This window comes from Peromyscus californicus, unplaced genomic scaffold (assembly GCF_007827085.1).
Source record: "Peromyscus californicus insignis strain IS unplaced genomic scaffold, ASM782708v3 Scaffold_19__1_contigs__length_69161282, whole genome shotgun sequence".
NCBI lineage: Eukaryota > Metazoa > Chordata > Mammalia > Rodentia > Cricetidae > Peromyscus > Peromyscus californicus.
The window spans coordinates 9,162,334-9,189,372 of NW_026294491.1; the positions used below are offsets into that span (position 1 = coordinate 9,162,334).

The 27,039-nt window shown below is 46.3% G+C and overlaps 1 protein-coding gene across 1 annotated transcript in view; it reads left to right on the forward strand.

Moving 5' to 3' along the window:
• Trappc10 (trafficking protein particle complex subunit 10) overlaps positions 1-27,039 on the forward strand; it is a 64,698-nt gene that overhangs the window by 8,402 nt on the left and 29,257 nt on the right. The window contains exons 2-6 of the mRNA XM_052744545.1: positions 7,335-7,416; positions 10,604-10,739; positions 18,293-18,489; positions 20,850-21,045; positions 24,031-24,142. Coding sequence (XP_052600505.1) covers positions 7,335-7,416; positions 10,604-10,739; positions 18,293-18,489; positions 20,850-21,045; positions 24,031-24,142 — 723 coding nt within the window. The remainder of the gene's footprint in view (positions 1-7,334; positions 7,417-10,603; positions 10,740-18,292; positions 18,490-20,849; positions 21,046-24,030; positions 24,143-27,039) is intronic.

Here is a 27,039-nt window from a genome sequence, read left to right on the forward strand (position 1 = left end):
ATTTATACTTAAAGCATTTTTTAAAATATGAGATAGTGAATTTTAACTCACTGTGTCATTTTGAAACAGATGTTTGCTATGTGGCCCAGCCTGGCTTCATACTCATGATCCTCTAGCCTCTGTCTCTGAGTGCTGGGATGGTAACAGTTGTACACTACCATACCTGGCCTCCTAGGTGTCTTAACTCTTTAAAAAGCATAGTTTGAATTAGTATTCAAATAAAGGTCTTTTAAAAAGACTTGTTTTATTTTATGTGTATGGGTGTTTTGCCTGGGTGTTATGTCTGTGTACTACATTCGTGGAGTGCGGCAGAGGCCAGAAGAGGGTGTGCGGCAGAGGCCAGAAGAGGGCTTCAGATCCCCGGGAACTGGAGTGACAGAAGTTGTTAGCTTGTGTGGGTGCTGAGATTTGAACCCAGGTCCTATGGAAGAACATACAGTGCTTTTAACTGCCAAGCCATATTCCAGCCTCCTAAATGAAGTTTTTAAAGTAAGGTCATTCTCTTAGAACCTCTGCTCCCCTGTTCCTTTTACCTTCCAGTTTTTTGCAGCCTAATCTCAGTTGTCCTTCAGAGTTCTCTCTGTCTTATCAGCCTTAGCTGGGAGCTCAACATTTTATTCTTTTGTTGTCTTGCCTTTGCCGGACTGTCTCATTACTGGTGGTGTGTTCCTCCATCAGCAGGTGCACAATATCTTATTGTCTCTCCACTAACTCCTGAAGGTTGTAAAATGGTGAGATTCTAACTTGAACGTTTTTTCCTCATTTATTAGTAGGAATACTTGAATTAAAAGCATTTATACATGCAGATTTATTGTACTTAGTATGCCTTGTTCCCCTCACAGGGTGTCTTTAGAGCTGGCTCACTGTTCTCTCTAGTGACAGTTAGCTCTTCCAGTGTCATGAGCACCCTTGGTGTGTTTGGCCACTTGCTGCTGCTGCACTGGTGTGTGCACTTTTACCTTTGACCACTCAGAGCTTCCGTCTCTGAGGCAGGGCACTTTGCTAGGTTCTGGACTGTTAGGCTTGCTGTGCTTCCTGCCTCGGATCCACAGTCACCATCATCCAAGGAGCTCTGCTTCCTTTCAGTATAAATGCAGTCTAGAAGCTTACCTTGACTTGGATGCTTGTTACTAGGTTTGTTCAGTGGGGTCTTCTTTATTTTAAAGATGGTCAGAGTAAAAACTCAATATTGCAAGGCTTTATTTACTCAACCATTCTATCTTCTATACATTCTTTCTTTTTTGCGGGGGGGGGGGGGGGGGGGGGGAGACCCCTGCATCTGTACCTCAGCTCGTGACACTATGTGTAATCAGTGTACTGAGTTACAGAGCATTTATGTTAGGTCAGGCCTGCAGTCAGCTAGAGTATTTACAGTGTGTGGAACAACGTGTGTAGGTTCTGTGCAAGTGCTGTACCACCTTATGTTAGGGACTTGAGCATTGGCAGAGTTTGGTGTCCATTGGGCTCCTGGGGCAAGTCTCAGATTTAAGAGACAACTGAATTCTGCCCTCTACCCTGGCATCTCCTTTACCTAAGGATCCCATTGCAAATTTAATAAATGGTTTATTCCACTATTTGAAATAACATAAGCTTGATGAATGGCTCAGTGGGTAAGTGACTCAGTGCTGGAGTTTGATCCCTGAGACCCACATAGTGGAGGAGAGAACTGACTCCTGCAGTCTGTCTCCTGAGCTCCACATGCACACATGGTTCAGGTGCAATGACCCCTCCCCAATAATTTTTTAATGTAATTTAAAAAATTTTTAAAGGAATGAATATTCTGTATTTTCCTCTCTCAGGTGAGAGGTTGCTGACTCAGCTGGTTCCTACAGCTCTCCTTTTTCCTCAGTGTGCCTTGCACTGTGCTGTCCCTGGGGTGTGGGCCCAGCGTGAGGAGTTTCAGTGTGCTGTGTTTGTCTTGTTCCTGGCCGTGCCAGGTGCTGTGGAACATGGCTGAACTTGCCAGGCTTTTCTCTTCCTTCATCGTGCAGTCTTGAAGCTGCAGTAAACCCCATTGAGAAGGGTGGTTTTGGACAAAGGCTTTGGGGTGATGAGGGGAGAGCAAGAAAACAAGCAAGGAACCCCTTAGTCTAAGGCAGGGCTCTTCTCCACCTGCACCGTCCACTCAGGCAGCCACAGTGCTCCTGTTTGCTCTGACATAAAAACCTACCAACTAGCCCATCGGTGGTTGTGCACGCCTTTAGTCCCAGCACTTGAGAGGCAGAGGCAGAGGCAGGTGGATCTCTGTGAGTTCAAGGCCAGCCTGGTCTACAGAGTAAGATCCAGGACAGCCAGGGCTACACAAAGAAACCCTGTCTCAAGAAACCAAAAAAATAAAAAACCGACCTACAAACTGGAAACATCAAGATGGCTCCTCAGGTAAAGGCACTTATGACGATGTAAGCCCGATGACCTGAATTCAATTTCCAGAACCTATTAAAGGCAGAAGAAGAGAAAGTTGTCCTTTGATCTCCACATGCGTATTGTGGCATGTGTGGTCACATGCACACATAATGCATGTATGTGAGAGTTTACACACACACAATAATGATAAATAAAGTTTAATGTTAAAAATCTATCGTTTATGCCGGCTTTTCATGGTGTTATGTTGAGATGCAGTTATCCAATTGTTTCCTTAGATTGTTCAGTTTCCAGATTAGCCTAGGCTCTGTGAGTTGTTGAAGGTGGCTGTTGTCTCCTTAGTTAGGTGGTGCTGGTGTATACAGAAAAAGACCTTGGTACTCTGTGTCTTGGGGCTGGTATTCTGTGTCAGTTGAATTTCCTTTTCTGCAAACCTTCACGGCATAAAGCTTGTGGCCTCTAAGGCACCATACTGTGTTCCCTCTCATCACTCCTACTGAAGGAAGTGATTGTCGCCTAGAGCAGGAACTGGGGGAAGCGCTTGTGTGAGGATGTGCATTCTTATGCCTGTGTGTGCCTGTGCATGAGCATGTGCACATATGCGGTGTGCCTGTGTGGATGAGATTTGGAGGTGGAAATGCAGGGACCAGAGTGGAGGTCAGGAGGAAGGCTAGATGGGACAGGCATAGAGACAGCCCATGTCGAAGGGACAGGGTCACTGAAGGACCACTGGGGGCAGGTTATGTGTTTAATACTAGATTTCCCTGTGATAACTCCTCGTGTGAAGTTTTTCTTAGTGATTTTTTTTTATTATAGGGCTGACATGGTGAGTTACAGCAAATCCACTAGGAGTTGTTGAGCAGGCTGAGATAACTTCCCAGACTGTGTCCTTGGCTGTTGTACTGTCCATTGGAGGGTCTGTCTTAGCAAATGCCGTTGAGGAGGATTAATGTGTGTTGGCTGTTGGGTCAAGAACATGCATGCTTAGGCTCAGAGACTGGCCCTCCAGAGAGGTGTTCCAGCTGTGGGAGCTGCCTCTTTCTGGGCTGCAGCTCTTGCTCACTGCGACAGCATGTGTAGAAAACAGCAATTTCTGAAGGTCTGTAGTTAGCAGGTATCAGGTACAGTGTGCATTTCTTTTGACTCTTTTGTTCAGAAGTGGAACCCTGGGGTCTTTCTTGGAGGATCCTCTTAGGTCAGCCTCATTCTTGTGTGTCCTCCCTTGGTGGCAGGGCTCTTTGGTAATCCGAGTCGTATTCAGCCCTGGCTGAGTACTGCCAGCCATGCCACTGTCCAGCCGTGGAACTTAGCTAAAGTCTGTCCCTGCCTCCCACTGTGAGTGCTGTGGAGCATAGTGGCCCCTAGAGCAATCTGACCTTCAAAATGAGACATGGCTGCTTAGATTGAGGAGAGTCTCCTCAGAAACAGCTGGGCTGTCCATGGCTTGGCTCCTGTCTCTAAGGTTTACTGAGGGATAGCACAGGGTCAGTGGGCACTGGGGGTCTTCCTGGAGATCTTCCTCCTGTCACAGTCTGCTAGGTCCGGGTGCTGACCCCGAAGAGTGTGGTGCCAGGCCTTTTTGACTCTTACCAGCTGCTTGACCATGGCCTGCTGGGAAGCACTCTCCCACCCCCACCTTAGTTCCTGTGTATACAGTGGCCCTCCTTCACAGGCTGGCTTGAAGTTTCAGGTGTGCTGGGCCAGAATCCCTACAAAGGTTATTAGTGTTCTTGTCAAAGAGCCCACGAACTCCTCACACCTTCCACCACTGGAGGACACTGAACAAGGAGAATTGGAAGCCCTCACCGAACAGTGCCTCTGAGGCCTCAGAACTGTGAGATGTGCTTTCTGCTGTCTGTGAACCCCATCCAGAGTTCTGCTGTCACCTGGTGATGGAACACCTAGTCCGATGAGAAGAGATGCTGTCTCCTCGCCCCCAAGTATAATTAGCCCTCCTCTTCTCTGAGTGTACAGAGTTTTAAGTTACATGGGCAGGCCAGGAACATGTGCTCTTGGGGTAGCCTCAAGTGTAGCTTGTATCAGTAGATGTCTGAGCTCTGCTCTCCTGTGGGCAGTTTTCTGTTCTGAGCCTCAGGACTCTGGATGATTCAAACAGCACACTGAGGCAGTGCCCGCCCTTGTACAGGGCACAGCCATCTCATGCCATTCCTTACTCTGACTGGATGTTTGAGGACTTGGGCGTCTGCCCTTTAGTCTGGTTCCAGTGTGCTTGGAGGGGCTTCAGCCAAGGGGGTCGAGCACACTCCTGTAGCTGCTTGTGGATTGGTCTGTTCATCAGTCAGGTCTGTCCTGTACTCCTGACCCAGCCTCTTGACTCTCAGCTTGGATGGAGCACTGGGGTCCACAGGGAAGACTTGTGCTCGTGGCAGTGTTTCAGATGACCTTTTTACATTAATTGGGTAAGTCCTCCTAGTAAATGGCCTGAGTTGGCTCTTTCCACAGCCCCTTGAGTCAGGACAGTAGAACCGAGTTTTCTGGGCAGGGTTCTTAGAAGCTGTGCTCCAGTGGCTGTTTTCGGAGCGGCTGGCTTGCCTGTCACAGCCTGCTGCTGAGGAAGCTGTGCTGAGCCAGGTCTTCATGATCCAGAGACACTTCCTCCTCTGGTGTTCTGCTTCAGGGAGCTAGAAAGAAATGCCGCTCGTTTCATCTCCTCCCTGGGAGTAGAGATTGGATTCTTCTGAAAATTCCAACATTTGCCTTCAGGTGTTGGGAAAAGCACCTCTCGTTTCTGTAATGCTGATATAAATATATAAGATCGTATAATTAGTAATGACTATGTGCTCTGAGAAATGCTCTTAGGATGGCTCATCTTCATATTCTTTGCATGTGCGTGTGCACAGGTGTGTGTGGGTGCAGATACATGTGTGGGTAAGTATGCACTTCTGTGCATTGAGTTAGAGGTCAACTTCAGATGTCATTCCTCAGGAGTCATTTACCTGGTTATTTGAGACAGTCTCTACCTGGCCTGAAACTCACCTCATGGCCTAGAAGACTGAGTGGCCAGTAAGCTCAGGGTCCCCCTGGTTCCCATGGTGGGATTATAAGCATGTGCCCCATGAGAGCCTTTTAACATGGGCTCTAGGGACGGACCTCTGGTCCTCATGTTTGTGGGACAAGCACTGTGTAACTGAGCATCTCCTCGACCCTGTAGTTAGAGTCTTAGCCATTTACTGTGGAGCTTCAGTGGCTTGGAAGACTTTGCCCTTCTTATCAAAGTGAGGGGCACTAGGGCTGCCCTAACAAAGGACCACTGCCCAGGGGAGCATAAGTGTTCAGGATCCACAGTGCCAGCCTGGGCTCTAAGCCCTCTCTCCCTGCCTTTATAAGGCCATTCCCTCTGTTCACATCCCGGGTGGCTCCTTGAGCTTACATTTTTTTCTTCTCATCAGGACACTGTTAAGTTGGATTAGGGCCTGCCCTTAAGACTTAGTTCCAACTGAATCATCAGTTCCAAAGGCCTGATCATTCAGCGAGGCTCCGTTCTGAGGAGCTGGGGTTGGGACTTCAGGGACATTTGGATTTTGGAAGACAAAACTCATTTCCTGATAGGAGTGAAAGCCAGGTGTTATGGCAGGTTAAATCCTACGGTGTGTCAAATGATAGCTTTGCATATGGCAGGTACATGGCCTGTAACTCTAAATCAGGACACAGGTAAAGGCAAGTCGATTCCAGAATGAAGGAAGGGTTGCTGTGGACCAAGCTGTACTCACAGGCCCTTCTGTGCAGTGGTTTCCTGTGGAGAATGGCCTGGGGAGTTCTTCCTGATTTCTGGGATGACTAGCACATAAATGAACAGGGTGAAAGCACAGCAGACTTGGAATGGCTTCTGCCAGGTCTCTCTTGGGGGAGGGTGGTGGTGTGTGTGTGTGTGTGTGTGTGTGTGTCACACACACACACACACACACGTACATAGGTACTTAGCCACATCCTGGCCCTGCTGGGGAGCTGTCCTCCCTTTCCTGTCTAGTGCACAAGCCACAGGAAGCACAAAATGCAGGCATATGCTAGTAGCCAGGACCAGGTAGTCAACCTTCCAGCACCACACTAGCCGCTGCTTCCAGGGCCCAGATACACCATTTCTCTCCCCAGAGATTAGATACTGCAGTGTAATCCTCAGGATCTGGTTTCGGCTCATGATGGCAAAATAAGCAAGTGTGCTAATGGCTCACATCAATTCCCAGTCTCCTCTTCAGAATCAATGAAGGCAGTTAGGAGCGTGCTTCCTCGTAAAGAGGACCCTGGGTATGACAGTTTAGTTGTCTGTAGTAAACAGTTCCTTTTTTGTTTGTGTATGCTATGGTCATGCTGTCATTTCAGGAGAGCCACGTGGACTTTTCAGTTCTGTTAAAGTTAGGATGCAAGCTGAATGTCATGCGGAGCACCAGTGTGTCTTCCCAGGCCAGCCTTAGGCCTCTACCTGCTCACTTCTAACTTCGCCAGGGTCAGGGGCTCACAGATTAAGTACCCAGTCTGTGTTGGGGCATGTGCGTTTTCTCCTCTTAGTTGGGGATGCCCCATGGATGCCCTGCGTAATCACATGGCCTTGGTGTGTTTCAGTGCTCTTAGCTCTGAGTGACCATCCCGGGGCAGAACGGCCTCTTCACTTCTCAGCTTCCTTTGCTTGTGTGGAGTTTTCGGCTCCTTTGTGATATTAGAAAGCAGTGGCCACAGAGCCCAGGAGGCTAGGCCGAGCTGCTTCCAAGGCAGCTCATTCTCTGTGAGAGCCATAGCTCCTTGTGGAGTCTCTGTGAGGGGCCTCATTCAACCAGGCAGGTTAAGTGCTTGGTTCCTGAAACTAGTCACTTATATTTAGGCACAAAAGAGCCTTGCTTTTCCATCCACTCTACTGAATATACAGTTGCTTAAGAGTATCAACATTGTAAACTTTCAAGTATATTTATGCTGTATTTCTCTTAAAATGGCATAACTGGACTTCACTTTGTTCCTTGCAGGTGCTGGAGATCAGAATTTGTTTACCTCTATTTATCCGACACTTTCCCAGCAGCTTCCACGAGAACCAATGGAATGGAGAAGGTATGGTGTCTGTTTGGACTCTCCATGTAGTTCAGGTGCCGAGTGAGTAATTCAGACAGTAAGCGCCTCTGTTCTGAAGTGCAGCCCAAAGGACAGGGTGGCCTCCTGCCCTGGAGGGCTGGCTCCTTAAGGGTGGTTTGTTTCTGTGTTCCTGGTGCGGGGGGTTGGACCCAGGCCTTGACTTTCCTAACCTCATCATGGGTTTTATTTTGTTTTGTTTTTGTTTTTTGAGATAGAATCTTGGTAGGCACTTCATGCTGGCCTTGAACTTGCTATGTAACCCAGGCTGGCCTCAAACTCGTATTCCTCCTTCCTCCACATAATGAGTAGTGCACTAGGGTTACAGGCTGAACCACCACTTCTGGCTTTTGATTTTATTTTTCTTTTTGTGATACTGGGTGCTGTACCTGCACCCAGGGACTTGCACATTGGATGGGAATTATTGTTGTTCTAGACATTAGATGATAGTTCTTAGAGTTAGAGATCTATTTTGCAGAAATTAGGACTGATTTTTTTTTCCTGGTTAACCAGTGCCTTTAAAGTGTAGGGTGTTTACAGAGGAAACAGTATTCTTAGCATCTCCCTGCCGGTAGGAGATGTGGGCTACAGCTGTCTTACCAGAGTCCCTCTCTGTCTGGCCCCTTTGTGCCCCAGCCTCTTGTTTTCCTCTCCACATTCTCACTTTGTATTTTCGGCTGGTCTCGAGCTCACTGGGTAGACCATGCTGGCTTTAGATTTGTGATGATCCTCCTGCTGTTGCCTCCAGGTGCTGAGGTTACAGGTGTGTGTCCCCACGATGTTCTCACACTGTTCTGAAGGATGAGAAACTAGAGAAAGGCGTTGCTTGGAAATGAGCATGGAAAATAGAAGAGAAGGCGGAGGCAGGTCGAAGCTCACTGAGTAACTTACTCCTCTGGTTGCCATTTCTCCCTCCCATGTCTGGGAGGAGGGGCAGGATGGGGGTTTTGCCTAGTCACTTGCCCAGACAAAATTATTGGTTGGGAAATTGTCCTGGTAGGCTAGCTATCACTTGTAGAAGATGTGTGGATTTAAACTGGCTAGTCCAGTGACCTGATTTTTGTCAGAGCATTTGAAGTTTCCAATTGGTGTGCATCTTGGTGCAAGTCTGAATCTTACAGTCATCTTCTTTCAGACTGTACACTTTGCCCTGCTAACACAAAAGATTAGTGTGGTCACAGGGGCTGTCTTGCTCTGGCTCTCTAGTGAGTGTCTAGTATTTTTGTGACTGAGTGTGGTGTCTCATTTGGCCACTAATAATATAACAAATATGCAGTGCTGAAGAATGCTCTTTGAGAAAAATTATTCAACATTTGAAAAGTCCTGATGCTGTTAAAGAAAGAAAGCAGTTGAGCCAATTGACATTGGGAGTGGGTAGTTAATCCCTGAAGAAATGGTGTGTTCTGTAAAGGATGTCAAAGAAGTGTATTCCTTAACTTTCCGAAAGACACAAGAAGAACTGTGTTCATTAAGCAAAAGAGAAGATTATGGGGGAAAAGCAAAATAGAGAAACAACATGGATTTATTCCTTCCCTTTCCTGGAGCCCCAGTCAGTGAGTATAAAGGACTAACTAGCAAATATTCCCAGGGACAAGGCTTTTAAAGAGCACTGTGGGCTGAGACAGTTATAGGAACAGAAATTGATTTGACTTGTTGTTCTGGAGGCCAGGAATGCTGAGATTGTGGGCTGGCTTCTGATGAGAGCCCTTGACTGCATAAGTATGGGCCTGTTCCTCAGTGGCAGCTTACTCCATTCCTGAAATGGGGTCACTATACGTGCTACTACATAGAGGGCTGTCTCAGCATCAGTGAAATATGGACTAAGTCTCCACACGGGAGCTTTGGAGGACTCCTAAGAGCAGCAGCAGAGGAAGAGGGAGACAGCAGGAATGGCTGCAGAATGTGGACATAGTTGGGGGAGAAGAAAAACAGCTGGAGAAGTTGAGGAAGAATGTTGGACCGACCTGTTTTATCAGAGCAGAGAAGTCTCTGACAAGTGATAAAGTGTAGAACGAACCTTGGAAGGCAAGGGAGAAAGCCAGAGCTAATAAGGAGGTTGGTAGAGGGATAGATAGACAAGGAACTCTTGATGCCTCAGAGTTCTGCCTCCTCTGTACAGTGGCAGTGGCTCGTGGTCACCTCTGTTGATGCCTAGAGGTTCCTCCTGTGCAGAGCTCTAGGGCCTCATGTCCATGCATGTGAACAAGAGCCACCATTGGGGTCCTGTGCTCCTAGGCCTGGAGGTAGCCAAGTGGAACCTATTGGATTTGGTCACAAGCCCTGCTGGAAGCAGGATATCTCTAGACTGTTAGGAGATGAGAAGCAGTGGCAGCCTCTCTAGGGTAACTGAAGGAGGAATCCCAACAAAGCTTCCGTCTTTGAAAAAGTGCATTTAACTCAGGTGATGTGTGGAGCTTGGAGGATTTTGAGGTAAAAATGAAATCAGCAGAATGGATATAGATCGTAAACTTTGAAGCCAGCAGAACAAACAATGCAAAAAGGAAATTTAGTTAATCTCACAGAAGACAGACCATAGAGAGCTTGCAAATAGAAAGCCCACAAGTGTGATATAAGTATGGTCATGGTTAATGTAGATAGCCTCCATTAGATAAACACAGAACATCATGGGAAAGACTCGTGTTACAGAAGCAGCAGGGGCTTCTTATGTGTAGATGAGCTGCAGGTGGCCTATGGGTCTCTGTGGCTGCTTCCTTGGGTTGAAAGGGAGGCTTGTACCACTCCTTAATTTGAGTTCTGCAAACAAAAATCTGTTCCTTTGCACCAACAGTTCAGTATGTCACAAAAGTATTAGGACTTTTGAAATAACTTTCTATACTTTTGACCCTTGGGACACGTGTCTTCCTTTTTAGAGTGAGCCTAGGGTAGGTGTCCCTGCCAGAGTGCTGTTCTCACAAGGTCATGGCAGCCTTGCTCAGGCTGACCCTTGAGCTTATCTGCCTTGTGTTCTTAAACAAATGAAAGTTCTTCTGGAGAGGGGCTTTGACGTGAGAGCTGTTGGTAATAGTCGTGCAGGATTTGTGGGCAGTTTTAATTCACGATTAGCATGGTTTTGAAGTCCTGGACGTGGATGAATCCTGTATTGTCCAGCACTGCTTTGCCATCTGTGTTGTTCAGTTGTTTTCTCAGTAACTTTTAAAAACTGTTTTAGGTCCTATGGCCGAGCTCCAAAGATGATTCACCTGGAATCCAACTTTGTTCAGTTCAAGGAGGAGCTGCTGCCCAAAGAAGGGAACAAAGCCCTGCTCACCTTCCCCTTCCTCCACATCTATTGGACGGAGTGCTGTGTAAGTACTGGCTGGGGCAGAAACCTGTAGGAGTGGACGTGTGACCTCAGGATCCAGTATAGGGACTGTGCTCTCTTGCTGTTGTGTTGTCTGGGGCCTCAGACAGGTGGTGGTGTCCCTGTATTCCTGCTTCACCTAACTGTGGCTTTCCTGGGGACTCCCTGAGTCAGCATGCTCTGACTGTGTGCCCCGGTAGCTGTAGGGTTTCATCTTCTTGAACTTGTTCACCCTGGGTTGTCGTGACCCTTTCTTTTCCTCCCCAGGACTTGCTCTGTTTGGTAGGCCCCGTTCTGTACCCTGCTTGGCATTGTAGCTTTCACTTGTGTTTTGTAATTGTGTGTTCATGAGCTCAGATAGGATTCTCCTGCCTGTGAACTAAGGGGAAGTTCTGAGAGTTATTTCTTCCGGCCTAAGTAATAAAATAAGCACTTAGCAGTGTGCGAATACAGAAGTCGTTTCCTCTGGGATTTCAGCCTGCACTTGAGGCTACAGCAGTGTTTTGCAACTTGAATAAGACAGGGCTCTAGAGGCCTGTGCCTGGTTGCACCCGTACTTTGCCCCATGTATTGTTTCTTAGGAAGTCACACGGGATGTGGGGGATGAGTGTGAGATGTTGTCTACCAGGCAGGCTCAGTAAAGACTGGGAATTTATGGTTCTTACTGAGGATGGTCACACAGGGCCTCTACCTACCAGAGCTTGAAAAGGAAAGCAGATCTGTTCTTAACCACATATACATAGTATAGACCTGATAGAACTCTGGGAGCCCTCCTGGAGTTCAAACCCCAGATGTAGCCAGAAGCTGTCTTATAGGTAGGACGGCCATGCCAGACTTACCCTATGATCGTTTCTCTCCATGACCATTTATCCATAATGTCAGATTTATTTTTATTTTATTTATTTTTTGAAGTACTGGAAATCAAGTCCAGGGCTTTGCATGTGCTAGACAAGTGTGTAACACTGAGATGCATCTCAGTTCAAGTACATTACTTTTTTTTCCCCCCTGGGCTTCATTACATGTATTTTCTATGTGTAGGAATCCTATTGATTTATATTCATATTAACCTTGGTGACTTCTTTAATTGTATACATTAGTTTTATTGTTGACTTTCTTGGTCCCAAGTCCAGATCAAGTGATGTGCAGAGCGACAGGGGAGGGGAGAGACCCTTCTACTTTTTCAGTTGTAACTGATAGAATTGTTTCTCTGGTTGTTGAGAGGTCATGGCCACCTCTGCCTCAGCCTGACCTTCTTTGTGGAATGCCCCTAGCTTTTCTCCATTACTAGGACTGGGGCACATGCTCACATGAAGGAAACAGCATCTACTCCCTTTTTTCTCAAGAGTTGACACTAAGAAATGTAAATTGACTTTCCAAAAGGCCTTTTTAGAATAGTAGAAAAACCCCACAATTTCCTCTGTGCATCTGAGTTCATTGAGCTCTAGGCATGATTCTCCTATTAAAACAGACCTGTAGTCCTGGTGTAGGTCCCTTTGGCTCAGCCTTGTTTTCTCAGCATGATACTGGAGAATACTCACTGGAGTCCTTGGGACTCTGCTCTGTTCACACATGGTTGGTCTGTAGCTTTTATTTTTTGCTATCCTTATGAGGCTTAAGTACTGATACATTTATTTTTATTTTATGTGTTTGAGTGTTTTGCCTGCATGTATGTATGTGTATCACATGCACGTTTGGTGCCCACAGAGGACAGAAGAGGGCATTGGGTGCCTTGGAACTCGAATTAAGGATGGTTATGAGTTGCCATGTGGTTATGGGAAACCAACCCGGGTCTTCTAGGAGAAGAGCAAATACTCTTAACTCTGAGCCATCTCTCTAGCCCCTTAATAAAATCTTTGAGTCAGAAAAGGAACTGGAAGTTTCCGTTTATGTTCTCTTTCTGAAACCGTTTATGTTGCATAGGAGCTGCTGGCTGTACAGTTGCGGGTGTTCTGTGTGTGAGACTGGGGCAGCTAGCTGTCGTCCTGTGAGAACTGCCGGAAAACTTCTGGGTTCTCTTCCATGAAGTTGGTCTGTTTCAGCCGTTTGTTAATTCTGATAGACTGTGCTTTGCTTAGAAGTTGCACATCTTAGTTAAGTTTTAAATTGTTTCCATTGAACCGCACCAAGTGGTCCATTCTGACCTGGGCTCCTGGTTCTTACTGTGGGTGTCTGTGCTTGCTTTCCTTGATTAGGTTAGTTTGTCAGAGAGCCACAACTAATTTATTAATCTCATTTACTGTTAGTCTGTTTCTACTCCATTCATTTCCGCTTTCTTTTCATATAGCTTATTCTTCTGTTTATTTTTTTTAGTTTAAAGTGTATATGTTTTTATTCTTAAATTTTTAGTGATAATAGATCTTTAAAGTTACAGACTTTCCTCTGGTTACTACTTTAAATACATCTTAGTGTCTTGTTTTTCAGACATGGTCATTATTATTATTGTTGTTGTTATTTTTTGTGTTGGGGGTACTGGGCTTCACACATTATAGGGAAGTGCTATACCGTTGAGCTATCTTCCCAGCCCAAGAAATTTACTATTTTCTGTTTGTATTTAATCTTTAGTCAGGTTTTTTTTTTCCCTTTAAAGACAGAATCTCACTGTGTGTCACTGTGGCTGACCTGAAAGTTGCTGTATAGACTAAGCTGGCCTTGAACTCACGGAGATCCTCCTGTCTCTGACTCCTGAGCATTTCTAGGGTTACTTAGAAAGTATTTTCTCAGTTTCTAGAAACAGCTAAACTTGGCTAGTTTGATTGCATTGTGTTCACAAAAAATTGTTTATACTGTTTCTGTTTTGTGCCACTTCATTTTTCTCTGTGACTCCATTTTTTTCAGATTGTGTTGTTAAAATGTGGATCCATAAGAGTTGTCTTCTTCCATGTGCTGCAGAGTCCCTTGTGTTGTGGCTTGTGTCCTGGTGGCCTGTCTTTACATGGTCTAGTGATGGCATGTTTCAGATCCTCTGGCATCCTCCTTGAGATAGGGGGATAGGCCGTGTCAGGCACATGTACTCTGGCTAGCTTAATTTATATGGAGTGAAGTGTGTAGTTTGCCAAACATGGTTCCTAGATCGGGTGTCCTACTCAGGAAGGTCTAGTGTCTGATTAAGAGGTGATCTTCCCTTGGTTTCCTTGGGTAACTTTGTATCTTGTCACTTGGGTTTGGTCTGGAAACTGCAAAGTATTTTTCTGCAGGTGGGAGCTGTGGGTTGAGGGTCTAGACATCCAATCTTCTTGTCTAAATGGGCAGCAAATTGGCAGGGCACCATTTCCTAATAGTCTCTCCCTTTTCCATTTATTAGAAACCTCAACTCTATTTCAGCCATGTTCTGTGTGCACACCACTGTGTGCTTCAGCTCTGTTGACTGTTGTCTGGTGTTTTCTTACCTATTGTATTGTCTGTTCTTTTGAAATAATTATTTGCTGATGTACATCGTCTCTTCTGTATGTCAAGTGTATAAGTTGTTTTCTGAATATGGTTCTTCCAGTATGCCCTGCTCCACATGCTCTTTTCTGTGTGCCAGGGACTTTCCTTGGTTGAGAGGCCGGGTCTTTATATCCTCTAGTTCAGCTTGGGTGGGCTGTGGTTTTTAAAGCAGTCTGTACTGTCTGCTGTCTAGACCCCAGTCACTGTGCTGTGCTCTCAGAAGGCCATGAGGAGGGACCCAGGCCATTAGAGACCCACCCACTGTATTCTCTCTTCCAACCCGAAAACATGAAGCTGCCTTACCTCATCTTCTGCTTGCAGATCTATGAGCACTGTGGCTCTAGAAGCTGCTGCCATTTGGAGTAGTTTTTACCCAGTGGTAGCTAGAACTGCAGTGGGAGAGACAGGAAGAAGTAAGGGAGAGAGAGGGAAGAGAAGAGGCATGGGAGTTTTGATTGAAATTGTCATTTCATTCATTATTGATTGAAGACAAATTTTAATAATGGTAAGTTTTCTTGACTCTAGGACTATGATGTGATTCTGTATTCCTTTGTGCCTTGCTATGGTCTTAGCCTTAGCTTGATAGGAGCTTTGCATCGTCCAACTCCCTCACCCCCACTTACTTTAGTTTAATTTCTGTGGTCATTGTAAATGGCATTCATTTTTCATTAAAATTATCCTAATAAGGAGCATGCTTTTTGCGTTTTGGTGTTTGTTTGGTTTGGTTTTTGAGACAAGCTTTCCCTGTGCAGTTCTTGCTATGTTAGCCTCAGACTTGCAGCCCTGCCTTGGCCTCCAGAGTACTAGGGTTGCAGCTTGTGCTCTCACACTTGACTTTTTATTTATTTATTTCATTGCGTGTGTGTGCGTGCGGTGTGAATGTTCTATGGCACATAGGTGGAGGTCAGAGGAAAGCTTTTGGCCATCAATTCTCTATTCCTCTATGTGCATCTTAGGGATCCAATTGAGGTTGTCAGGTTGATACAAGTACCGTTTCCACCTGAGTCTTGATTGTTTATTGTAAGAGGTCATCTGGAGCAAGTTGACAGAGTGTGGCACTGAGACTTCAGAGGCTTCCTTTAGTCTTCGAGGGAGAGCTGTAGCCCAGGGCTCTCAGTCCTGGTCCTGGTCCCTACTTCCTGGGAACCTCGTGATACTTGTTACTATTTCAATTTTTAAAAGTCTAACATGGTTAAAAACAAGGAGGCCTGTCCTTCACTTTTCCCAGACAGGTTTCCATTGGGTACTTTTAGTAGCTGCATGTTTAATTGTGTTCATACCCTTTTTTTTTTTTTTTTTTCGAGACAGGATTTTTCTGTGTAGCTTTGGAGCCTGTCCTGGAACTCACAGAGATCCGCCTGCCTCTGCCTCCCGAGTGCTGGGATTAAAGGTGTGTGCCACCACTGCCCGGCATGGAGGGTTCTTTCAACTCTATTTTCACACTGCAGATCTCTATGTAGTCAGTTCTTTCAGCTCTCATGTTTGAAAAGTCACTGTTTTGACTTCATTTTTGAAGGATATTTTCACAGCAGAGGGAATTGTAGTTGGACAGTCTTTTTCTTTCCAGAGCTGCTTCTTCATTTTATTTCATTTTATTTTGTATGTATGTGTGAGTGTATGTATGTGCATCACCTATATGTCGGAGCTTACAGAGGTCAGAAGAACAGATCCCCTGAAACTGGAGCTAGAGGTGGTTGTGAGCTGCCATATGGGTGCTGGGAATCGAACCCAGGTCCTCTACAAGCGCAGTAAGCGCTCTTAACCACTGATCTATCTCTCCAGCTGCTTCCCAGAGTTTCTTGAAGATGCTTGCTGATTCCAGAAAAGCTGATTCCTGGCTTTTGGTTTCCATTTGCCATGAGAAATAGTTCCTCTTGTTTCCATTGCTTTGTGCACAAATCATGGTTTTTCCCTTTGGCTCTTTTAGACACTTTTTTTCTTGATCATTGTTTTTAATGGAGTAATTACAATATGTTTTGGGATAGATTTCTTTATATTTCTCTATGTAGAGTTTTGGCTTTATGAACTTACAATTTTTATCAAATTTGGAAGTCATTTCTTCAACTATTATTAAAATGTCTCTCCCTTTCCGTAACATGGAAATGGAGAGTGACGGGGTGGATGGATGCTGCAACCCTGTGGGAATGCACTGGACTCAGCAGGGGCTTTAGGCGTTTCTCTGTTCAGCGTGATAACCACAGCTGCTTGTCTTGGTGGTCACACATCTTTCTTCTGCATTGTCAGTCTGCTTGTGTGGTTTTGTTCTAGAACTCATTGCTGTCCTAGCTCTAACATTCCCTGTGTGATTCTGCTTCCTGCCGGCATGACTTCAGTCTTCCACTGTCTTCTTGAACATGACATGTGTTCATGAAGGTTTATCTTCTGGTTCTATCCTCTGCCATCCTGGGGCCTCCTTCTGTTGTTTGACTTCCCTTCTTCTGCAGATGCTATTTTCTGCCTGCTTTGCCTACCTGCCAGTTTTTCCTAAGATTCTATTTTTATTTTATGTGTATGCATGTTTATTTACATATATGTCTATGCCCCACATGCATGTTTTTGTACATTGGTTTTTCCTCTGTTTTTAAGTAAAAGATCTTTCTGGGTTGTATTTGTTTCTAATTTAAACCAGAACATAGTTTTTGAAAGCTATGAAAACAATTTTAAGTACTGCCTTTAGAGTTCCCTAGTGGTTGAAGTCAAAAGAGGGACTGAAAGGGATCGATTGGTTGGTGTGGTGCGTGCGTGCGTGCGTGTGTGTGCGCGTGTGTGCGTGCGTGACTGCATGGATGAAGAGGTTAGAGGACAACTTTCAGGACTTGATTCTCTCCACCCTGTGGATTTCAGGGATCAGACTCAGGTCATCAGGCTGGGTGGCAAGTCCTTTTACTTGCTGAGCCATTTCCCAGGCCTGAAAACAGAGGAGCTTTCTGGTGGGTCAATAAAATCCGCACATGTCTGTGTCAGCAGTAGGAGTGGCTGAAAATCCAAAGAGCCCTGGAGTGAGACAGTGAGGGGAACTGGTAAAGGAGAGGCCAGGCGATTAAGAGCACTGGTTGTGCATCCAGATCTCAGCACCGGCAAGGTGGCTCACATCGTCTATAACTTCAGTGCTGGGGATCTAGCACTGTCTTCTGATCTCTGTGGGTACCAGACACATATGTAGTGCACAGACAAACGTGCAGGCCAAACACTCATCCATTCATAGAAAATAAAAACAAATTGTATACATTTAAAAGGGGTGTGTGTATTTAAACAGCAGCTGTTTCTAAAAGGTAACTCAGAATTGTGAATTGTGTTTAAGTATCTGTTGTTGTTGAACCCAAGGCATATGCTAGACAAGTGCTTCACAAAAGCCAAGCCCAGTCTTTGCGTCTTGGTTTTAGATTTGCTAAGTGTAAATGGAATTGTAAGTTTGATACCTGGGAGCACTAGAGATGAACAACCAAGAGGAAATCTGTCCTGGCTCCTTGACTTTGTGGGGGCGGGTGCTTTCTCTGACCATGGCTTTGTGGGGGAGGGTGCTTTCTCTGACCATGGCTTTGTGGGGGAGGTGCTTGCTCTGACCATGGCTTTGTGGGGAGGGTGCTTGCTCTGACCATGGCTTTGTGGGGGAGGGTGCTTTCTCTTACCACTTGGGTTAGTCCTGAGAGAGAAGTGAACTGAGTACAGGTTGAGCGCTTCTGCCAGCTCCTGTGAGCTGGGACAGCATGAGGGAGCTGAGGTGGTCTGCTCTCTTGGCTCTTATGTGGAGAATTGAAGGGACATTGAGGTTGGATCAGGACCCTAGGACCCCCAGAGGGCTACAGGGCAGCCGTCAGGAGGCTAGGCTCCTGGGTGACCCATGACAGTGTTAGCCTTATGAGGCTTGGGCACAGAACCCTGACCAAAGCTCCTCCTCACTCATGGACAGTGTCACCCTGGGTGACCTCCTCAGCCCTTAAGCCTGTGGTGTTGTATCTCATACCTTTGTGCCAGAATATGCTGAGGCTGGGGTGGGGCCTCTGGGCTTTTCCCACTCCAGTTCACCCTCTGGCTGCCCTGGTGTGTTACCATTCTGTGGCTAGAACCTCTTTGTTGTTGATACCCTGTGCATTGGGGAGCTTGCCTTCACAGTGACTTATTTGTTTTTAGGACACTGAAGTGTACAAAGCTACGGTAAAAGATGACCTCACCAAGTGGCAGAATGTTCTGAAAGCTCATAGCTCTGTGGACTGGTTGATAGTGGTAGTTGAAAATGATGCCAAGAAAAAGAACAAAACCAACATCCTTCCCCGAACCTCCATTGTGGACAAAATAAGAAATGACTTTTGTAATAAACAGAGTGACAGGTAAGTGTGTCTTGCATTTTACCCCCTTTGGTTGATGTCAGTGATAACCATTGACTCAGCCCGTCTAGAAAGCTACAGAGAGATCCTGGGCACCCCACCCCCCATCCATCCTCTGCAGTTCCTGGCCTAGCAGGTCATCTCCAGGGGTGCAGTGTAGGGGGAGAGGCTTCTGGACCAAGTGGCCCTGGGGAAGATCAGTCCTTGAATAGTGTAGAATTCCCTAAACAGCTTTTTAACTGTGGGACACACATTTCTCTGTTTATAGTCCACTTGTTAAAAGTTCCTGGAAGGAAGTTGCAAAACACCGACTTCATCCCTTCAATGCAATGGCTTACTGCCCATCTGTGCTCGAACTTCCTCTCTCCTTGTGCCCAGTTGGCCAGTTGGCTGTGTGCTGACTCGTGTGCTTATAGCTGGGTCTCACAGATTGGCACTGGAACCTGGACCTTGCCCTGTGCTGCAGGTTGTCATTTCCATGGTCACTCCCACCAGTGGAGGGTTCCCATACTGCAAGAGCCTATAAGAGTGTACCTGCTTTAGGGGCCTGAGGGAGGTGCTCTGGGACAGGGATGGGCCAGGAAGTGCAGGCTGTCTGAAGTAAGTGGGGAAGCAGCCTAGGGCAGAGTGTTTTCCTCTGTGTGTCTTTAGAGCATTGTTATTCTCTGTGCAACATTGATACCTGCTATTGTCACTTAGGACATTGTGAGTTTTCCATGAACAGTATATCCCTGTCCCATTATTGCTAGTCAGTACATAATAGTGCATTACATCAATAAGCCATATGTTATTTATAGAAACCTCAAGGACTGTTGGGTTCTTGTTTGTTACTGTTATTATAGATAACACTGTGCATGTCTTTCCAGCTCGGATACTGTGAATGTCCTTAACTGTTTCCTAGGATAAACTCTTTAAAGGGAAATTACTTGTCTACAGATTCTGTGCGTTCTTCAAACCTTTGGCAAAGTACTGCTGAGTCAGATGTTGACTCAGCGATTGTTTGAAAGAGTGGTAGCATCAGTGTATGAGGCCCTCCTTGGAGCTCCTCCTCCCATGTACCCCTGTTAGCAGCTGCTCTGGTGTTCTGGGCCCTGGGAGACACTACTGGCCTCCTGATCTGTCTTCTTCCCTTGCATCAGTAGCAGTGCTGGGCTCTACCTTTCTGATTAGTACAAACAGATGATAACCCAGAGATCGTGGGAGTTGAAAGTCCTAACAAGGAAGGAATAAAGGAATGATAGTGCAGTGCAGCGTGGGTACTGATGGGTTGGCAGCGGGCTGCTGAGGGAAAGCCCTGCCTTGTAAGTGTGGTGTCGGTTTCCATCCCTGCAGTGTGGGGACTCCAGGAGACTGTGCTGCTGCTCAGGTGTTGGCAGTTGCAGCTCCTGGGAGTGCTGTAGGATAAGTGCTGAACTGGCGGCTAGCAGCTCCTGTTGGGAGGTGACCTCAGGGATGGATGGCCCTGGCTTCGGCCCTTCTGGGAGAGAGGAGTGCCTACTGGGTGGGTGATGGGAGGGAGGCTTTTCTGTGCTCCCTTACCTTTTTGGTGGTTGCCTGGAGGCTGCTGTTCCCTAAGGGGATGTGTTGGAGCACAGAGTTGGTTCATCTCGCTGTTTGCTAGCAACTTGGTAAAATTTTTCTTAAGAATTATTGATGTCCATTACGTCAAGATTTTAAAGTAATTTCTGAGTTCAGGTTTATTTGTTTCATGGGCACAGTCGCCTTGCAGTTGAATTGTATCACACCTGTCTGTCATCTCTTTGTCCTGTGTCTTAATGTTGTCCTACAGAGTTGGAGTGTAGTGTAGAAGCATATCTATGGGGAGGGCTAGGGCTCATGGCAGGGGTCTCCCAGGATGTACTTCAGTGACCAGCGGGAGTGGGTTCAGTGTGGAAGAGGTGTCAGGTGAACAAGAGAGTGCTGGGGAAGAGAAGAGTGTGGCGTGTTCAGTAACCCAAATGGAGGCGAGTTGAAGCCTGGTACTGCAGTTGGCCTGTGTCTTCCCATCCCAAGTTGAGGTACCTCAGTTTTATTGTCGGCAGAAGGAGCTGCTGGGGTTTGTGAGGGATGTGAGGACGAGGGTCGGGAACCGGGGAGGTGTGGCTCCTGTGTCACAACCAAGCTTGCAGGTTCCCTCCTTTTCAGTCCCACTCTGACCCCTGTCCGTTCTGCTTCAGCCTGTCCTGGAAATGTCGGCAGAGCGTCTGGCCCCGGCAGCAGTGCCTGGCCCTCCCGGACGGCTGTCAGGTTTCCACGGATGGAAGAAGGAGAGCAGGAGAGGCAGTGGGATTTGGAAGGAGGCTCAGCTGAGCAAGTGTGCTGTACCCCAAGGTTTTCCCAGACTGCCCTTCGTGTCTCTGCAGGTGTGTTGTGCTCTCCGACCCTTTGAAGGACTCTTCTCGAACTCAGGAATCCTGGAATGCCTTCCTGACCAAACTCAGGACGCTGCTGCTCATGTCTTTTACCAAAAACCTTGGCAAGTTTGAGGATGACATGCGGACCTTGAGGGAAAAGAGAACAGAGCCAGGCTGGAGCTTCTGTGAATACTTCATGGTTCAGGTACTGGCCCCCTCCTAACTGCACAAGCAGCTCTCAGGCTAGTTCCTACCGGCTTTAGGAGCCAACCATGTAGCACAGAGTGGGTGTTTCTATTGTAAGCAGATGACCAGGATTCTGTAGCTCTCTACTGCCTCACAGCTCAACACTGCCCTCCCTCGTTGTGCTCACTGGGCTCATCTTTGTTTGGACACAGGGACTTCTGCAGTCTGCTGTGAGCTAGGCAGAGGTGCCAGCATTGGAGAATGACTGATAGGGTGTGGTGGTTCACTGTTGTCCAGACACTGGGATTAAGGGATGATTTCTGGGAACGTCCCATGACTCCAGGCTCCAGTAAAGGATTGTGTTAAGCTGGTTCTTTACTGGAATTCACCAAATTATTTAGGCCTTTGAAATTGCTGTTTACAATCAACCTTTTGTTTTTGAAGGGGAAAATTCTTGGGTGCATAGGAGTATGGGTGTGGGGGTTCCATGTGGTGCAGAGCTGTAGTAATGCAGGGACAGTCTTGCTCTTAGGATTCTCTGCTTTTTTCACCGTCTTTTGACTGGGAAAACTAAGCTTCATGTTTAGATATCAGTCATGTGTTCATTGCTGAAGAAATGACATATTTTGAATAAATAGAAGACCCATTCTGATTAGATATTGAATTTTATCTCTTATTCTGAAGCATCTAAGGGATATTAGGAAGGTTTGGCACAGGTGAAGAGATTTGAGTGTGCTTATCCTTCTCCATATGATTGTAGACAGCTTTCTGATGGCCCTGTCTCCTCACTTTTGAAGCTTATTAAGCTTAGTCTGGGAATTACAGACAAGGAAGGGGAATGACTAGATGAAGACAAATTGCCTAGATTAGGGTGGAGGTCAGTTTGAATCATACATGACGGATGGGTGGATGGATGGATGGATGGATGGATACATGCTTAGATGGACTGGGTAAGCAGGTGGATGGATGGATGGATGGGAGGATGGATACATGGTTGCACAGCTGTGTGGATAGAGAGATGAATAGATAAATAGATGAGTAGAAGAGTGGGTGGATTGGTGGGTGAATGAAGAGTTAGATACAGGGGCTAGAGAAATGGCTCAGCAGTTAAGAACACTGGTTGCTCTTGTGGAGGACCTGGGTTTGATTTTCAGCATCAGCATGGCAGCTCACAACTGTCTGTAACTTCACCTCCAAGGGGGAACTGACACTTTCTTCTGGCCTCCTTGGTGACTGCATGCACATGGTATACAGACATACATGCAAGCGAAACACCCATACACATAAAGTTAAGAGTTAGTTAGGTGCATGGATGGATGTCATGAAATTCAAGTAAGGGCTGTCTAGTTAATAGTATTGTACAAACAGTGATTTCAGAATTTGAGAATGGTCCTACAGTTACATGAGGTGTTAATGTGGCAGGAAGCTGACTAAGAATTCTGTGCAAACCACTGTTTTCTTGGCAGCGTTTCTCTAAGTCTAAAAGTAGTTCAGATTAAAAGTAAGAAAGCAGCCATGGAGTGAAGGAGGAAAGAGCCCAACATATGCCATGCCATGCCATGGCTTGAGGACATTGTGCTCAGTGGAAGGAGTCTGCACAGGACATCGCTGCATGCTGCTCCTAGACAAGCTTCCTGGAGTGGCCATGAAGAGAGGTTACCAAGGCCTGGAGGGGATGGTCAGTTGTGTAGTAGTGACAGATCTGCAGCTTGTGGGGATGAAAAGGTTATGGATGTTGCTTGTCCATAGGTGTGGATGTACTTTACACTGCTACATAGTTAAGCTGGTGCAGACCAGTCAGGCATGTAATCCTAGTATTAGAGACTGGAGGCAGGAAGATCACAAGTTCGAAGTTTGAAGCCAGCTTGGGCCAAGTATTGAGAGCTTATCTTGAAAGGAAAAATCAAATATCACAATTGAAAAAGATTAATTTATTGCAGTGTTCAGCCTGCAAAAGCACTTGACAAAGAGGAAAGGAAAGGAGGGAGGGAAGGGTAGTTAGGAGAATCCAGCGGTGTTCTCAGAGAGGTCCCGGGCTTCGAAGGTCAAACCAGCTGCTTCTCTGCAGCTTGCCTCCAGGTTACAGGGAACAGCTGAACTCACAGCCTAGTTACTGTGCCAGGAGTTTAATGCTCACACAGAAACCCTGCATGGGGAACTTTATTAACCGATAAGGAGCCGGATGAGGAACCTGAGGCCCAGACTTCTGGTCAGCCCAGCTGCAACTGGGAGAGCTGATGAGACTGGACTCTGGATCTGAAGTGGGCTGTGGGTTCCATCTGTGTTCCTGATCCCTTTCCAGTGAGTGCCATGTAGGGCGCTAGGCTGTAAGCAGTGATTGCAGCCACATGAAGTGGATCTGAGTGCATCAGTGTGACTTTACACAGATGTGTTTGTTCCTCCGGCTTTTTCTTTACAGTAAAGCAAAATTTAATTACAATGATAGTAATCGGGAAAAAAAAAAAATCTCCCATGGCCATCTTTGTTCATTATTTCATTCAACAGATCCTAAGCTGTACACATGAGTGCCAGGGTGATGTCCACACATCACTTTTCGAATCTACTGTAAACTGGTCAGAGTGGAGAAGGAAGGCACCAGCAGCCCGGGGTCAGGAGTGCTAGGGCCTCGAGCAGAAGCCTGTCTGGACAGGACAAACAAACAGCCTGGGAGAGGCCAGAGTAAGCTGGGTGGAGATTAGGAGGAAGAGTGAACGTTCCAGGTCAAGAGAAGAGGCAGCTGTGTGCCTGGAAGAGCGAGAGGCTGGGTTGTGACACAGTGTCACACTGGGACTAGGTACGCTGTGACCAGCTGTGTCCAGTGCTGCTGGAAGGCTAGACTTGGTCTTGGTTCTTCCCTTCTCCTTTGTGTTCTCCACCCTCCTATGTGAGTGAGTACTGATGTGATGTGGAGGCTTTGTGATCACTGGCTGAGCCTCTTCCACAGCACTGTCTGCTCTCCATGGCTCATGTGGCTTCAGGAGCTGACTGGTGGTTTTGGTGACAGGAGGAGCTTGCCTTTGTCTTTGAGATGCTGCAGCAGTTTGAAGATGCCCTGGTACAGTACGACGAGCTGGATGCCCTGTTCTCGCAGTATGTGGTCAACTTTGGGGCCGGGGGTGAGTAGATGTTTCAATCACCACGCCATTGCTCAGCAGTTTCCCTGCTTTTCATTTCAGCTAGTCTGTTTGTCCTGTAATTAATCATTTGCTGTTGTTTATGCACATTATAAGGGGTATTCTCTTTCCTGTTGGAAGTAAAACGAGAGATAATTAAGAATTAGTCACTGTTGCTTTTAGAGGAATCTCAAGTAGTAAACTCGCTTACAAAGCTACTCTCAGGTTACAAAGTTCTGAGGAAAGACAGTCCTTCACTGTCTGCAGTCCTCAGAGTTCCTTCTGTGAGTTTACTGTGACACCATCGCAGTAGCACCATTGACCTTTCAAATGCTTAAGTAGTTCTAAATTCTTTTAAGATTACAAAATTGGCACAATGAAAACACACACAAAGAAAACAGTTGAAAGGTGGAGTGTCGGTCGGTGGGTAAAGCACTTGCGCTGGTGCGTACACACATTCAGTTAAGCACGAGGACTTGACTTTGAATCCCCAGAACTCATCCTAGGCTGGGTGTGGTGGTGCATTGTAGTCCTGTGGCAGGGGCTCAGTGGTCAGCCACTCTACCCAGTCAGCAAGCTCTGGGTTCAGTGAGAGACCTGGCCCTAAAAAAATAAGAGAGCAATTGAAGACAGCCAGCATTGATCTCTAGACATCTTCTACAGGGACATGTACATATGTGCACACATACAAACAGGTATACACATATACACAAAAATAAAAGTACTGGCTGGGTGGTGGTGGCGCACACCTTTAATTCCCAGTGCTCAGGAGGCAGAGGCAGGCAGATCTCTGAGTTCAAGGCCAGCCTGGTCTACAGAGTGAGTTTCAGGACCGACAGGGCTACACAGAGAAACTTTGTCTTGAAAAACAAAACAAAACAAAAAAATAATAATAATACAATAAATAAATAAAACAAGAAAGAAAGAAAGAAAGGAAGGAAGGAAGGAAGGAAGGAAGGAAGAAAGAAAGAAAGAAAGAAAGAGCTGGTAGCCATCCTGCTTTCATTGTTTAGATAGAAACACTATCATGTAGTGAGACTCTTAGAAAAAAAGGTTTTTAAAAAATTTACATATATGTGCATATGTCTCTTGTGTATGTACATGTACATGCAGGTACCTAAGAAAGCCAGAAGGCGGCATTGGATCCCCTAGAGCTGGAGTTTTAGGCAATTGTGAGCTAACCTGATGTGGGTGCTGGGAACTGCACTCAGGTCCTCTGCAAGAGCAGCAAGCACTCTTAACCACTGAACCATCTCTCTAGCCCCTTGTTGAGACATTTTCCTCTTTCTTTCTTGTTAACACTGTCATGACATCCCTCCAAGCTGCCCAGTCAAGTGCCAGGCTGTTTTTGTTAATAGGTTCACAGTATTTGAGCTGTCTCCTGAGAGTGCTATACTTGGGGTTGTTTTCTCCTTGCCCTCCCAATCTAGGCTGAGCTACACATGTTTTTAACTGGGACAGTCAGCTTACCTGGGCCTGCCCGAGTTCTGAGATGGGTCTCAAAGTGTCACTCATTGACCCCAACTCCAGACCAATTCTGATGTAATAGTTTGAATGTCTTACTCTGCTAATGTACAGATGCTAATCTATAACCAAAGTAAGACGTTTGCTAATTAAATTAGAGGAATTAGAAAGTAAACTATTTCTCACATTTTTTTAAAGATTCATTATTTTTTTACGTGCATTGCTTTTGCCTGCTTGTATATCTGTGTGACGATGTGAGATACCCCAGAACTGGAGTTACAAACAGTTGTGAGCTGCCGTTTGGGTGCTGGGAATTAAACCCACATTCTTTGGAAGAGCAGCCAATGATCTTAACCACTGAGCCATCTCCCCAGCCCCTCTCACATTCATTTTTATGTTACGCATCCATATAATACACACACCTCTTTTGAATATAAAATTGTTCTTACACTTCACACAATTTCCTTGTTTTTCCTCAATTTAGAAATAACTGTGGAACAATTTAAAATCTAAAAATAAGCCCAGGCCAAGCTTTGTAGCTGAATGAAAGGATTGCTTCATCATGGACTTCTGGAGGGCCACCTGGTGCCAGGCACGGCTCTGGATGCAGTTAGGAGCAAGGCAGAATCCTGCCCTCATGGGGTGGCCCTTGTGAATGTGAATGAAATCAGCTTTATCTGCAGCAGCAATAGTCAAGGGAATTTGGGAAAAGGAATGGCTGAGACCACCTCCCTTGGGAGGTGTCGTCTGTCCAGAGGCCCGAGAAGAACATGAGAATGACCATAAAACACCCATTCTGACAAAGGGAACTGCCTGTGTGGTATCACCCAGGCTCAATGCAGCAGCTCCACTTAGATGATGACAGTGGTTGTGGTTAGAGGGGCCACAAGCTGTGGTTGAAGGATGTCAGTCACCAGGTTGGGCATGGGGTAGCTGTGAGGTTAAATCATACAGATGAAATGAGTTATTATAGTTTCTTTTTTATATAATTATTTATTTGTATTTTATGTACATTGATGTTTTACCTGCATGTGTGTCTGTGTGAGGGTGTCGGGTCCCCTAGAACTGGAGTTACAGACAGCTGTGAGCTGCCATGTGGGTGCTGGGATTTGAACTTGGGTTTTCTGGAAGAGTAGCAATTGCTCTTAACCACTGAGCCATCTCTCCAGCTCCATAGATTCTTATTTTAAGATCATAGTTAGTATCAAGACCATAACTTAGACTTGGGGACCTTGTTGGGAAGCTTAAAGGAAGTGCCTTTCCTCTGGGTGCTGCACCCTCCTCCCTGTCCTTCATCCTGTCCTCCAGTACCTCCACTAAGGGGGCTTGTAGGAGGAGCTGCGAAGTGAGGAAGGTAACTACCAGATGTTCAGGTAAGGTAAGGCAGCCCAGTGCCTTCTCCCTGGCTTACTGACATGGGTCAGAGGTGCCCCCAG